This window comes from Lytechinus pictus, chromosome 11 (genome assembly GCF_037042905.1).
Source record: "Lytechinus pictus isolate F3 Inbred chromosome 11, Lp3.0, whole genome shotgun sequence".
Lineage (NCBI taxonomy): Eukaryota > Metazoa > Echinodermata > Echinoidea > Temnopleuroida > Toxopneustidae > Lytechinus > Lytechinus pictus.
Genome location: NC_087255.1, coordinates 35,036,780 through 35,049,548, shown reverse-complemented (window position 1 = coordinate 35,049,548; position 12,769 = coordinate 35,036,780). Strand labels below are relative to the sequence as shown.

General features: G+C 39.4%; 2 protein-coding genes across 2 annotated transcripts; both read left to right on the top strand.

Annotated features, from left to right (window-relative positions):
• The first annotated feature begins 2,471 nt into the window (after positions 1-2,471).
• LOC135155922 (uncharacterized) lies at positions 2,472-10,175 on the top strand. The gene is made up of 2 exons (XM_064106420.1): positions 2,472-2,564; positions 2,938-10,175. The coding sequence occupies exon 2, from the start codon at positions 3,201-3,203 to the stop codon at positions 6,420-6,422; it is 3,222 nt and encodes a 1,073-aa protein (XP_063962490.1). The 5' UTR covers positions 2,472-2,564; positions 2,938-3,200; the 3' UTR covers positions 6,423-10,175.
• Positions 6,522-8,924, top strand: LOC135156055 (uncharacterized). The gene has a single exon (XM_064107100.1). It carries the CDS (start codon positions 6,522-6,524, stop codon positions 8,922-8,924), a length of 2,403 nt encoding a protein of 800 aa, XP_063963170.1.
• Positions 10,176-12,769: the final 2,594 nt, after the last annotated feature.

Here is a 12,769-nt window from a genome sequence, read left to right as displayed (position 1 = left end):
ATCTGGTACCATTAAAAGAGTGAAAGTCATGCATTTTGTATTACATAACATGTGGGGTGGCTGCTCGTCTATGACGTCACAAATCCAAAACTTAAATTTCTAAAAGGCTTTCTTAATCTTTAACCATTATCTTTCACCATTATTTTCTACTATTTTTTCTGATATTTTTACAATAAAATTTTCCTCAGGGTGAACTTCTCCTTTAAATTCACAAAATAGTTATATGCACATCCTGATCTGTATGCAGACGAGAAGACTGGTGACATTATCCACTCACTATTTTTTTTTCTTTTGTATTTTGCTGTATGAAATGTGAAATATTAAAATTTTCTCCTAATTGTTAAGTGAAACAAATATTAATTCCTCCATGAACGTGTGGAATTAGCATTGTTTTTTGTTCAGTCAAGTTGGTCCTTATCTGTAAAAATTTAATGTTGTATTATTCAAGCAATAAAAAGCAAAATAAATAGTGATAAAGGGACACCATCGACTGTCTCATTTGCATGTCACTGAGTTGTGCATTTAACTGTTTGGTGAAAAATAAGCGAAACTATAAAATGTCATAACTTTCTTATATTACACCCGATTTTAATGCAAATTTCAGCGTTTTGCTATTTTGATTTTGTCTCTTTATTAAAATCAACATTTTTCTTGGATATTATTCATTTTCAACTTTGCAAGGGTCATTATTCAAATATGTTTTTTCTACTAAAGTAACTACATAAAGGATAATGCAAGTAAGCACATTGAACGTCGTCTTTCCCAAGGAGTGAATATCATTGTAGACGAATACACCAGGACACTATAGGTATTAATAAGTGGTTAATCATTTCACATGTTCACATTTTAATAGGTTTAGCTTTGAGAAACATGGACCTAGTAGGTCCGTGGTCTGATATCTTTCTTTCCCAGCTAAATATCAGGGGCGGACCCCGGGGACACTTCTGACAAGCGAAAATTGGTACGGTAGCTACCGTCTGCTACCCTGGTATTACTAACAAGTATATATGGACTGCAGCTATGAGAGGCATAACGTGAACGTTAGATCTAGATAGATCTACATAAGCATAACTTTTATAAGTTCTTACCTTTTGTGAGCATTGAGGCTTTTAAAAGGCTTGATGATCGATTGATCATCATGCTAAAAGTGTAATGAGATCTAGAAACATATCGTGGCATCAAAAAATTATTAATTATCAAACATTTACCAGAAAACAACAGGAGTTTATCAGTGAGTATGTACAAACTTCAAGTGTGATTATCTGAACATTCGAATAATGTACTTTAAAGAGGAAGTTCACCTTAACAAAAATTTTGTTGTTAAATAACAGTAGAAATTACTGAAAAAAGATATTTGGGAATGGTTTAGGGAAATCCAGCAAAGATTTGAAAAGTTATTAGATTTTTTAAACTATTATTTGCGGCGCCGCATTTAATATGCGAACAGCTTCCCATGTATGGATTACCGGTGTGTTAGCTCAGTTGATTATAGACGGTCCCTATCACAACCGGGAGGTCAGGGGTTCAAACCCCGGCCGCGTTAGACCAAAATATGTAAAAAGATAGGAGTTGCTGCTACCCTGTATGGCGTTCATAGCATTAATCGATCTGACGCGACACAGTGGCTGCCGGGTCAGCGATCAATTGGGCAAAATGAATTTTCGGAATATTTCAATATTCAGATTTCTATTCGAACAATAAAATATGGATTTTCATTTTTTTTCATCGTGAATTAAAAATATCAATGAACCTTCATTTTACATAAACAAAATAAAAAATGGTTTTATTGAACCTTTAGTATATCAACAAATTATTTCACACCCGGTTCTGAAATAAGATTTTGTTTTAGTCATCATAAACCATAAAAAACATGAAATTTATGAATGATAATATCTTATATTAATCTTTGATGAATTTTTCCTCAAACCATCACCAGTATTTATTTTTTTTTGTAGTTTTACAATAATTTTTTTTTCCAGGATGACCTACCCCTTTAAAGATTCAATATATATAATGAGTTATCATCAAGGCTGCATCTATACCCCAAGTTCTTCTATAAGAAAGAAGTCCGATGTTTAAAATCATCAAATCTCATTTTAAGAGATCTCCACTACATAATACAGTGCATTCAGAATGGACGAGAGTTACAGGGAACACAAACGGCAAACCTCATTTTTAAATAAAAATATCTAAATCGTTGTAAATTATGTGTAGCGGCATATTATGCATTATATAGTATGGGAGTTAGAATTAGGACACTATTGTTTTAAGCACAGCATAGAGGCACGTGTATTATATGCATACCCCAAATTCCTGCACTCCAATGTTTACCAGTGTCTAATCAGGTATAAATATGTTTAGGTAGTGATAGATCCAATGACCAACGCAGTGACCAAGGGGGTAACTTTCTCATAATTCTCTTTGTGTGGAAGAAGATGCATTTATAGTGGGCTCAAGCAGGAGTATTATTCATTGTGTTCGAAGTCACTCTTAAGAGGAGAGGTTGGACTTAGAAAGAGAGAGCAATCCTGATTAAGCTGTTGTTAATAGGGTTCTAACAGTTGGTGAGTTATTTCATATTTATCTTTATGTATAAGAATTGTAACAGCACTATAGTTTATCAGAACTACTATATAGAGTATAATTGAATACTTTTCTCATTTGTTATTGAGTTATATTAGGTATATTCATACTGTTTATTGATATTCATACATAATTATGTTTACCAAATTTAGATGGAGATACAGATAATTCAGATTTCATTTAGAGATGTTGATAACAGTCAACTACATTAATTGCATTGGTATGAGTTGTATATAAATTGTATTTAATTGTTTACTCTGATATTTACTTAGTTGTTTATGATTAAGTACTAGTATCTTATTCTTTTATTATATACCATATATCATTTATGTCATTTTTCTCTATTGTTTTCAGTCAAACCACTTGCGTTACACTTGCGTTACACGTGCGTTACACTTGAACTACACTTGCTGAATTACACTCGCTGTAATAACATACAGGTGAAATCGTTGAGGTAGTCACAAGAGGTGATCTACAATTAAACGTTGTAAATACATCGCACATTTGGAACTGTTCAGTGTGTTTTGTAACTGTTCTCGCGTTGGCGAATGATTAGTGCGTTTGGCACCGAACCCCTAATGTTGAAGGATCAACATTAAAGTTTGACAACTTGCACCATGGATCAGGTAGCAGCTCTGAAGCAATCATGCAATGGTTATCTCGGCCAATTGGGCCGAAGATACAAGGAGTTGGAGCAACTGATGTTGGATCGGATGAATCGCGATCAAGTCAAAACAAAGTACTGTCAGCTGATTGACTTATTCTCTTCCTATGAGGGGAAGTTTGGGGAGTATGTTTCCCTACTGAGTGGAAAGGCGGAGTCTGACGCCAACGTTGTATTTAATAGCCAGAAGCTGAACTTTACTGAGTTTGAAACTCGTGTTAAGGCATGGATGAGTGACACTGATACCACTGCGTTCAAATCTATAACCATCCCTCAAGATGATGAATGCTCTGTTAAATCGTCGATATGTTCTTCTACTTCAATGAGCAGTGAAAGGCTCCGAGAAGCAAGGCTTAAGAAGAGGCTAGCTGAACAAAGAATGGAACAGATGAAGGAGCAACAGAGACTTGAGCGGGCTAAGCGGGATCTGGATGAGAGACTCGCAACATTGCAAATGGAGAATGAAATAAAGAATGCTGAACTTGAAGTGGAGATATTAGAGGAGCTTGAATGTGATCAAGAACTTAATGAACCAGCTCAGAACAATGATGAACCCTTGGGTAACGTAGAAACCAAACATACTATTAATGTTGTTGATAGTGCATGTAATGATGATGTAATTAATGATGCTCCTGGTGTTGGGATGGGAAGGGTTGGTGTGAACGCCAATCTTAACAGTAATACTGAGGTAGATAAATCTATGCGAGGTACAGTAGATATGGTTAATCCAATGGTTGATTTGTGTAATATGATGTTATTGTCTATGAATATGCCGAAGGCAGAACTAGCTAAATTTGACGGAGACCCAGTTAAGTACAGTGGATTCATTAATAGCTTTGATGTAAATGTAGCATGTAAGGTTAAGGATGACAAGACAAAATTGATGTATCTGTTGCAATATTGTGAGGGTAAGGCGCGGGAATGCATCGAGTGTTGTGACCTTATGCCTTCAGATGAAGGATACAAGAAAGCTAGAAGTATATTAGCCAGTCAGTATGGCCAGCCACATGTAATATCACAAGCTAGGTTGGCAAAGGTGTTAAATCGTTCCCCAATAAAACCTAATGATGGTAACAGTTTGCGCGAGTTGGCAAGGGAAATGAGTTCTTGCCGAATAACACTTGAGCAGATGGGTCATACTGCAAACATGAATGCCACAGATAACCTCCTTAAGATCCAGGGTATACTCCCTACCCAGCTACAGGCTAGATGGGCCGAACGTGCCAATGGTCTTTTCTTGGCCGGCATAGAGCCGAATTTCGCTCACCTTACTGAGTTTATTGAAAGGCAAGCTATGGTCGCCAATAACTTGTTCGGAAAGAACATAGGGCAAGGCCATAAAGCAGCAACTGGGAAGGCACATGACAAACAAGGGAGTGGGGGAAAGAAATGGACCACTCTCTCAACCTTTGGTAATGAGGAAGAAGGGAAAGTTAGCAAGAGGAAATGTCCTTGTTGCTCGAAAATCCATGACCTGGAGACATGCGATGTCTTCAAGGGTAAAACTCAAAAGGAAAGGTTTAAGTTAGTGCGCCAGAGTCGTTTGTGCGACAATTGTCTGAAGCCTTCGCATGTGGCGAAGGATTGCAGGCGCAAGCCCTTATGTAATCAAAGGGACTGTAGAGGTAAGCACCATGCCCTTCTTCACTTTCCGAGGCCGGATGCATCGACCGGGGCCGGTGATGACAGAAATGATAAGGTTGGGATTGTTTCGAACCAACCATCGGCTACCAGTCTGGCTGCATCTGTAAATAAAAAGGTATGTCTGAGAATTATCCCAGTAAAGGTAAGAAACCATGGTCGAGAAATCGAAACTTGGGCTCTGCTTGACGGAGGAAGTGATGTGTCACTTTGTGACAAGAGGCTCGCCCAGAAACTTGGTATAAAGGGTGACAAAAAAAGGTTTAATCTGTCTACCATTAACCAGGAGAACAAGGAGATGAGTGGTACAGAGATCCAACTCTCAGTCTCCGGAATTCAGGAAACTGAACACATTGACTTAGAAGGGGTGTGGACAGTGGAGAAGTTACCGATTTCTGCTGATAGCATACCTCGGCCAACTGACACTGAACGATGGTCACATCTCCGTGACATCACCATCCCTCAAATCGATTCCAATGAAGTAATGCTCCTCATTGGAGGGGATACTCCGGAAGCATTTTGGGTTAAAGAAGATAGACAAGGTAAGAAGGGAGAACCATATGCTATGCGCACAGTATTGGGATGGACCCTACTAGGACCAACTTCCCGACAGAATAAACAGAGGTCAGGGTTCACCTCTAACTTCACCCATACATGTATGGGCGATGAATTGCTCCAAAGACAAGTCGAGAAGTTCTGGAAGCTTGACTTTGGAGAGCACCACCAAGAGGGTGAAAGGGGGCTGTCAGTAGAAGATCAGCGAGCTGAGGTGATCTTCAAGAAAACAGTCAAGAAAGTCGATGGGCACTATGAAATTGGATTGCCCTGGCGTCATCCGGATGTCAATTTGCCGGACGGCAAGAAGATGGCAGAAACACGTCTGCGATCATTACAGAGGCGCTTGGCTAAGGACCAAGTGATGCATAAGAAGTACACAGAAACTGTGGAAGGTTACATAGAGAAAGGCTATGCACAAGGAGTGCCTGATGTGGATAGTACACGTCATTCAGGAAAGACATGGTACTTACCTCATCATCCAGTTGTCCATCCACAGAAAGGTAAAGTACGAGTAGTCTTCGATTGTGCGGCTAGGAGCCATGGCACATCACTGAATGACCAGCTGCTCCAAGGACCTGACTACAATAATAACTTAGTTGGTGTCTTGACAAGATTCAGAGAAGAAAGGGTTGCCTTGATGGCAGACATCGAAGCGATGTTTCACCAGGTGAAAGTAGCATCTGTAGACAGTGATGCCCTGCGATTTCTCTGGTGGCCTAATGGAGACTTGTCTAAGACACCAAGAACCTACAAGATGTTGGTACACTTGTTTGGTGCCACTTCCTCGCCAAGTTGTGCAGCCTTTGCATTGAGGAAGGCTGCTGAAGAAAATGGCGGAGTGGGGCTTGAGGAAGCAACAAAGGCAGTAAAAGATAACTTCTATGTAGATGACTGCCTTGTGTCTGTTGCAACCAGACAAGATGCTATAGACCTCTCAAAAGGTCTGCGTAAGGTGCTGTCAGCTGGAGGATTTTGACTCACGAAGTGGGTCAGTAATGACTATGACGTCATTGCCAGTATCCCTCCATCTGAGCGAGCAGCATCAGTAGTCGACCTCGACTTTGAGAATCCTCCAATGGAGCGGACTCTTGGGGTATCTTGGAATGTTGAAGCTGACATCTTCACTTTCAAGGTAAATCCAAAGGAGAAACCTCCTACAAGAAGAGGTATACTCTCGGTGACCAGTGCCTTATACGATCCTCTCGGATTTGTAGCCCCAGTTGTGCTGGTAGCAAAGATTCTCTTGCAGGATATTTGCATAGAAGGCCTAGGATGGGATCAAGCTGTTGGTGAAGCTGAACAAATTCGATGGAAGCAATGGCAAAATGGACTTCCGAAACTGCAAGGACTGCAGATTCAAAGGTGCTTGAAACTAAAGACTAGTGCAGAGACGTCAAGACAAGATTTGCATGTCTTCTGTGATGCTTCCCAGAGAGGGTATGCAGCAGTGGCCTATCTCCGTACGGAGGGTGCGGAAGGAAATGTTCACTGTGCCTTTGTTATGGGGAAGACGAGGCTAGCACCAGTGAAGACGACTACAATACCACGTCTTGAACTCTCAGCAGCTGTTCTGGCAGTCTTGCTTGGCCAGACCATCCAGAAAGAATTGAAATTGCCGATAGCCACGACCACTTACTGGACAGATTCTACGTCAGTGTTGCAGTATATCCAAAATGAGAGTAGGCGCTTTCATACTTTCGTGGCTAATCGCGTGTCTAAGATCCGTGCTGCGACTGATGTTGCACAGTGGCGATTTGTAGACACAAAATCAAATCCTGCAGATGAGGGTTCTAGAGGCTTGTCTGCAGGTGAAATGATTTCAGAAGCAAGATGGCTTAACGGGCCTGACTTCCTGTGGAAGAAACAGGATCAATGGCCACAACCCTTGCATCTCCTTCGATCGATGCAAGAACTTCAAGGAGACCCTGAAGTGAAGAAGATGGCAAAGAGCAACTTTGTCAGTTGTGACAGGATGATAGATGATCTCCTGGAACGCTACTCATCATGGACGAGACTCAAGAAGGGCATTGCCTGGATCAGGCGATTCTTGAGATACCTTCGCTTGAAGAGGTTAGGAAACAAGGAGCCATGCACTGAGAACGTGCTTTCTCCTGCAGAGCTGCAGGAGGCTGAAGTGGCTATTGTTAAGTACGTTCAAACGAAGGAGTTCCCTCATGAGCTGAAAGTCGTTCATGGGAGTGCTAAGAAGACTTCCGGTCTTGGCTTAGCGAAGGTTAATCCTATCATGGTAGATGGTGTGTTGCGCGTTGGTGGAAGACTTGCCAATGCACCAGTACCATACGATAGTAAACACCCAGTGATCCTTCCAAGTGGACACCATGTCACCAAGCTGCTCATCATCCATCATCACATATTGGTTGGACATTGTGGTGCAGGTGCTACATGGAACTCCTTAAGAGAGCGGTTCTGGATCATCAATGGTGGAGCTGCAGTACGCAAAACTATCGGAAGGTGTTTCAGATGTAAGAAGAGGAACGCTGCCAGAGGGCAACAGTTCATGGCAGATTTGCCTAAAGACAGAGTCACACCTGACAAACCACCCTTTTCCAGTGTTGGCATTGACTATTTTGGGCCACTCTATGTCAAGGAAGGGCGGAAAACAGTGAAGAGATACGGATGTATCTTCACATGCCTTGCAAGCAGGGCTGTACACCTTGAAGTGGCTCACACCCTCGACACTGACTCGTTTATCAACGTGCTCAGAAGATTCATGAGTAGAAGAGGGAGGCCAGAGAAAATTCGTAGTGACAACGGAAGAAACTTCAAGGGTGCCGAACGTGAACTACGTGAGAATCTTCACATTTTGAATCAGAAGAAGGTAGCAGAGTTTCTGCATCAGAGAGATATCGAGTGGCAGTTCAACACTCCCGCAGCAAGTCACATGGGCGGGGTGTGGGAACGGCTTATAAGATCTGTGCGGAAGATACTAAAGAGTGTTCTTGGAGAACAACTCGTGAATGATGAAATCCTAGTGACAACACTAGTAGAGGTCGAAGGAATTCCTAACTCAAGACCTTTGACTAATATCAGGCAAGATCCAAATGACTTGGAGCCGCTTACTCCGAATCATCTTCTGATGATGAAACAACCCCACTGCTTACCGCCAGGTATCTTTACGAAAGATGACCAATACTGCCGTCGCAGATGGCGACAATGTCAATATCTAGCTGAGCTGTTCTGGAAACGATGGCGTCGTGAATATTTGCCGATGCTACAGAACAGACAGAAGTGGCTACATTCAATCAGGAACTTCAAGGTTGATGATCTTGTCCTGATGGTGGATGAGGCTATGCCAAGAGGACAGTGGGCCATTGGCAAAGTCTCGGAGGTATACCCTGGAAGGGATGGCAAGGTTCGCCAAGCAGAAGTAAAGGTTGGACCAAGGTTTTACAAGCGTCCTATAACCAAGCTTTGCCTGCTTGAAAATAGTGAGCATAACGCTGCTCAAGATGAATGAGGTATCGAGCTCATCTACCCCTGAATATGCGCAGCCATCTTTCAATTAAAGTATTTTTGTGTAAACTGCATGCAACTTGATGCATTTCCAACCTTCTCGTTATCACATAAAATATATTGCCTTGTATGATTTGTGTTGGTTATAAGCAGTTAGATTACTGTATGTCAATGATTATTGACATGAAATAATGAGTATAACTGTTTGACCGTATAATCGTTTCTATATGTTCATGATGTTTATTTTAATATGTTCTCATTTCCTAGTTGTTTGTTATGTACGTTTATTGCTTATATTTAAGGTTATTACTTAGGCATCTTTGCCGCTTATGATATTTATAGAAATTAACATCCTGATGTCTGTTAATTTGGGGCCGGTAATGTAGCGGCATATTATGCATTATATAGTATGGGAGTTAGAATTAGGACACTATTGTTTTAAGCACAGCATAGAGGCACGTGTATTATATGCATACCCCAAATTCCTGCACTCCAATGTTTACCAGTGTCTAATCAGGTATAAATATGTTTAGGTAGTGATAGATCCAATGACCAACGCAGTGACCAAGGGGGTAACTTTCTCATAATTCTCTTTGTGTGGAAGAAGATGCATTTATAGTGGGCTCAAGCAGGAGTATTATTCATTGTGTTCGAAGTCACTCTTAAGAGGAGAGGTTGGACTTAGAAAGAGAGAGCAATCCTGATTAAGCTGTTGTTAATAGGGTTCTAACAGTTGGTGAGTTATTTCATATTTATCTTTATGTATAAGAATTGTAACAGCACTATAGTTTATCAGAACTACTATATAGAGTATAATTGAATACTTTTCTCATTTGTTATTGAGTTATATTAGGTATATTCATACTGTTTATTGATATTCATACATAATTATGTTTACCAAATTTAGATGGAGATACAGATAATTCAGATTTCATTTAGAGATGTTGATAACAGTCAACTACATTAATTGCATTGGTATGAGTTGTATATAAATTGTATTTAATTGTTTACTCTGATATTTACTTAGTTGTTTATGATTAAGTACTAGTATCTTATTCTTTTATTATATACCATATATCATTTATGTCATTTTTCTCTATTGTTTTCAGTCAAACCACTTGCGTTACACTTGCGTTACACGTGCGTTACACTTGAACTACACTTGCTGAATTACACTCGCTGTAATAACATACAGGTGAAATCGTTGAGGTAGTCACAAGAGGTGATCTACAATTAAACGTTGTAAATACATCGCACATTTGGAACTGTTCAGTGTGTTTTGTAACTGTTCTCGCGTTGGCGAATGATTAGTGCGTTTGGCACCGAACCCCTAATGTTGAAGGATCAACATTATGATTTATGAGATGCAAGAAACGTGCTATCAATTGCAAGCATACACATTTGTCAGAAGTCTGGAAATTACTTGCAAAAATATGTACGTGATTTCTTTTCTGATTCTTGCTACGAGTAGGACAAGCAGTAAATAATTTTGTTACAGTCAAAATGGTGACACGACACTTGCTCCTGCGACAATTGTTCCGGTTTTATTTCGTCTACCTTATTGGGTAAGGGTTGCAATATGGTTAAGTTTAGGGTAGGGTGTTAAACCAAGGGTTGTAGTTAGCCATTCCGTGAGTGGAATTTAGAACAAAGCAATTGTCGCCGGTGCAAATGACGTGGAAGAAGTAGAACAAATATATAAATTTTAGATTTTTTTTTAAAGTTATGCATAAACAATTTGCAATTATGTGCAAATATTTTCTTGCACCATCATCAGATAACTTTTCATATAATCAGACGATCAATTCGAATTTGTGCATATTGTATTAAATGCGCGCAATTTGCGCCCTTATTTTGACGTATTAATGGTATTAGAAAGTGTTTTTTTTTTTTTTTTTTTTTTGGGGGGGGGCTTGCTTTGCTCTCACTTTACAGAAACTTTGCCCCGTATGCCACCCGCTCGCATTGTTTAGTCCTCTGAAAAAAAAAACGGGCTAATGATCAGACCTCGTAATTACAAACCCCATGTGGTCTCTCACCTGCAGATAAATCCTTATTATTCTCTGCTTCGGATTCATTGTCTGATTAAAATAATAATTGAATGATGCATTAAAAAAAAAAAAATCTGGCCTATACAATGAAGATTTTCCTCGTTTTCAACAGATTGGTTTAGTATAGGAAATGGGACATAATTTTATATTAGTATGATTATTTTTTTAAGTGTCTTTGGAATTTTACCCTTTTTTGACAACCGTTTGTTTCTTCGGAGGGAGGGGTGTAATGGCATATTTTGGTAAAAAAATAAAAGTAAAATTGTAACCGATATGTGCCGACAGTGTACCTTTGCCTCACGGGATTAAAACATGATATGCCTGCACATTTTGGACGGTATCGTGCAGTAATTGTAAAGTAAACGTGGCGTGGGCTCTTCGATCGGTTACAGGGCACACATGAGTATTACAGACCCCCATTGACTCACGTGTTAAATCATAGCTCATCAAAAAATCATCAAAAATCAATCCCTCGATAGATTTTGCTTTAAATCTCTGACATTAGTCACAATTAACTGTACATTAAGACCTGATATGTTAATCGGGTACTTGCCCGGCTCAATCAAAAGTTAAGTGGCCTGAAATAAGACTAACCATAATTTCGCCAAGTTCATCGCAAGAAAAACCCGAACTGCATTGTGGGTAATAATAATTAAAATGAAATACAAAAATGCAGTCTAGCCTCCCCAAAGGCCTTAATTATGAAAGAGTATGAACATGACATTGTTTCTATCATTTATATTTTGATATACAAACATTTTGTCCATTTTTAATGAATTATTTTAATCAATAAAGTCATGTGATCTTTACTTACGCCTGTCCGACATGCTTTGCGCGCGGTTGAATTACTCTCATGTGCCCTATACTGAGGGTCAAACAAAGAAAAGTTGAATATTTTGGTCTCAAAAGAAAGAGTGGGTTCTCCTGAATAGATTGATACCTTGCATTCAATACCAAATCTGACTAAACGCGTTAAAAGAAAAGAAAACGTCTCATTAGACGCCCCTCATTTTAATGTAAAAATACAGTGTTCCATTCATATAATTTGTGCGCTTCCTATAGGCTATGGTATTGCAGCTACAAGTTATACTTGTTTGATGTCCATCAATGGGCTAAAATATATATTGTGTGGAGTTAAAACTTCTTGTTAGCATGTTTAATTTTGTTCGAAGTGGTTTATTACCTTTTTTATTCGCATAAAAATAAACAAAGTAAATAAAAGAAAATGGATCACAAACAAAGAGTGTAAGCAATTCTTGTGCGTATATCGCCTCTCTTCCTCATTATAACTCACAAGCTGGAGGGGGGGGGGTGCTATAGATATATACCATCAACCCCGCTCTGCTTCCAAGACAGGAGGATGAGGTATGTACCCCGACTCAGCCCCCCCCCCCTCGCGTAGCTTTCAACGAAGTGAATAGTATTCAAGTGCGCAATCCACATGTGACTGAGACAAGTTTATGAATTTTAATGTTTTGTTCATCTTTCTTTCTCGGCGTGCTCTAAACACTAAAATTGGGAATCCTTGATAATAATTAGTAGTTATTTATCATTTTTAATTCCTACTTATTTCATTTCACACTCTCAAACCAACCAGATCTGATCTCCTGTTGACAGTAGAAACTCGCATTTCTGCATGATAAATGATAATAAGCATTGAATATGCATTTGAAAGCGTCATTTCATCATAGTAAGCGATAAATGCACTAAATGCCGAGTTATATACCGATCAACTGTTGTCAAACATAACCTATTTCATTGTATAAAACTGTTTATTTAAAGCATTCCATCACTGATT

Excerpts from the sequence above, each read along its gene's own strand:
- LOC135156055 (XM_064107100.1), top strand. The coding sequence starts at position 6,522 with ATGGAGCGGACTCTTGGGGTATCTTGGAATGTTGAAGCTGACATCTTC.
- LOC135155922 (XM_064106420.1), top strand. The coding sequence starts at position 3,201 with ATGGATCAGGTAGCAGCTCTGAAGCAATCATGCAATGGTTATCTCGGC.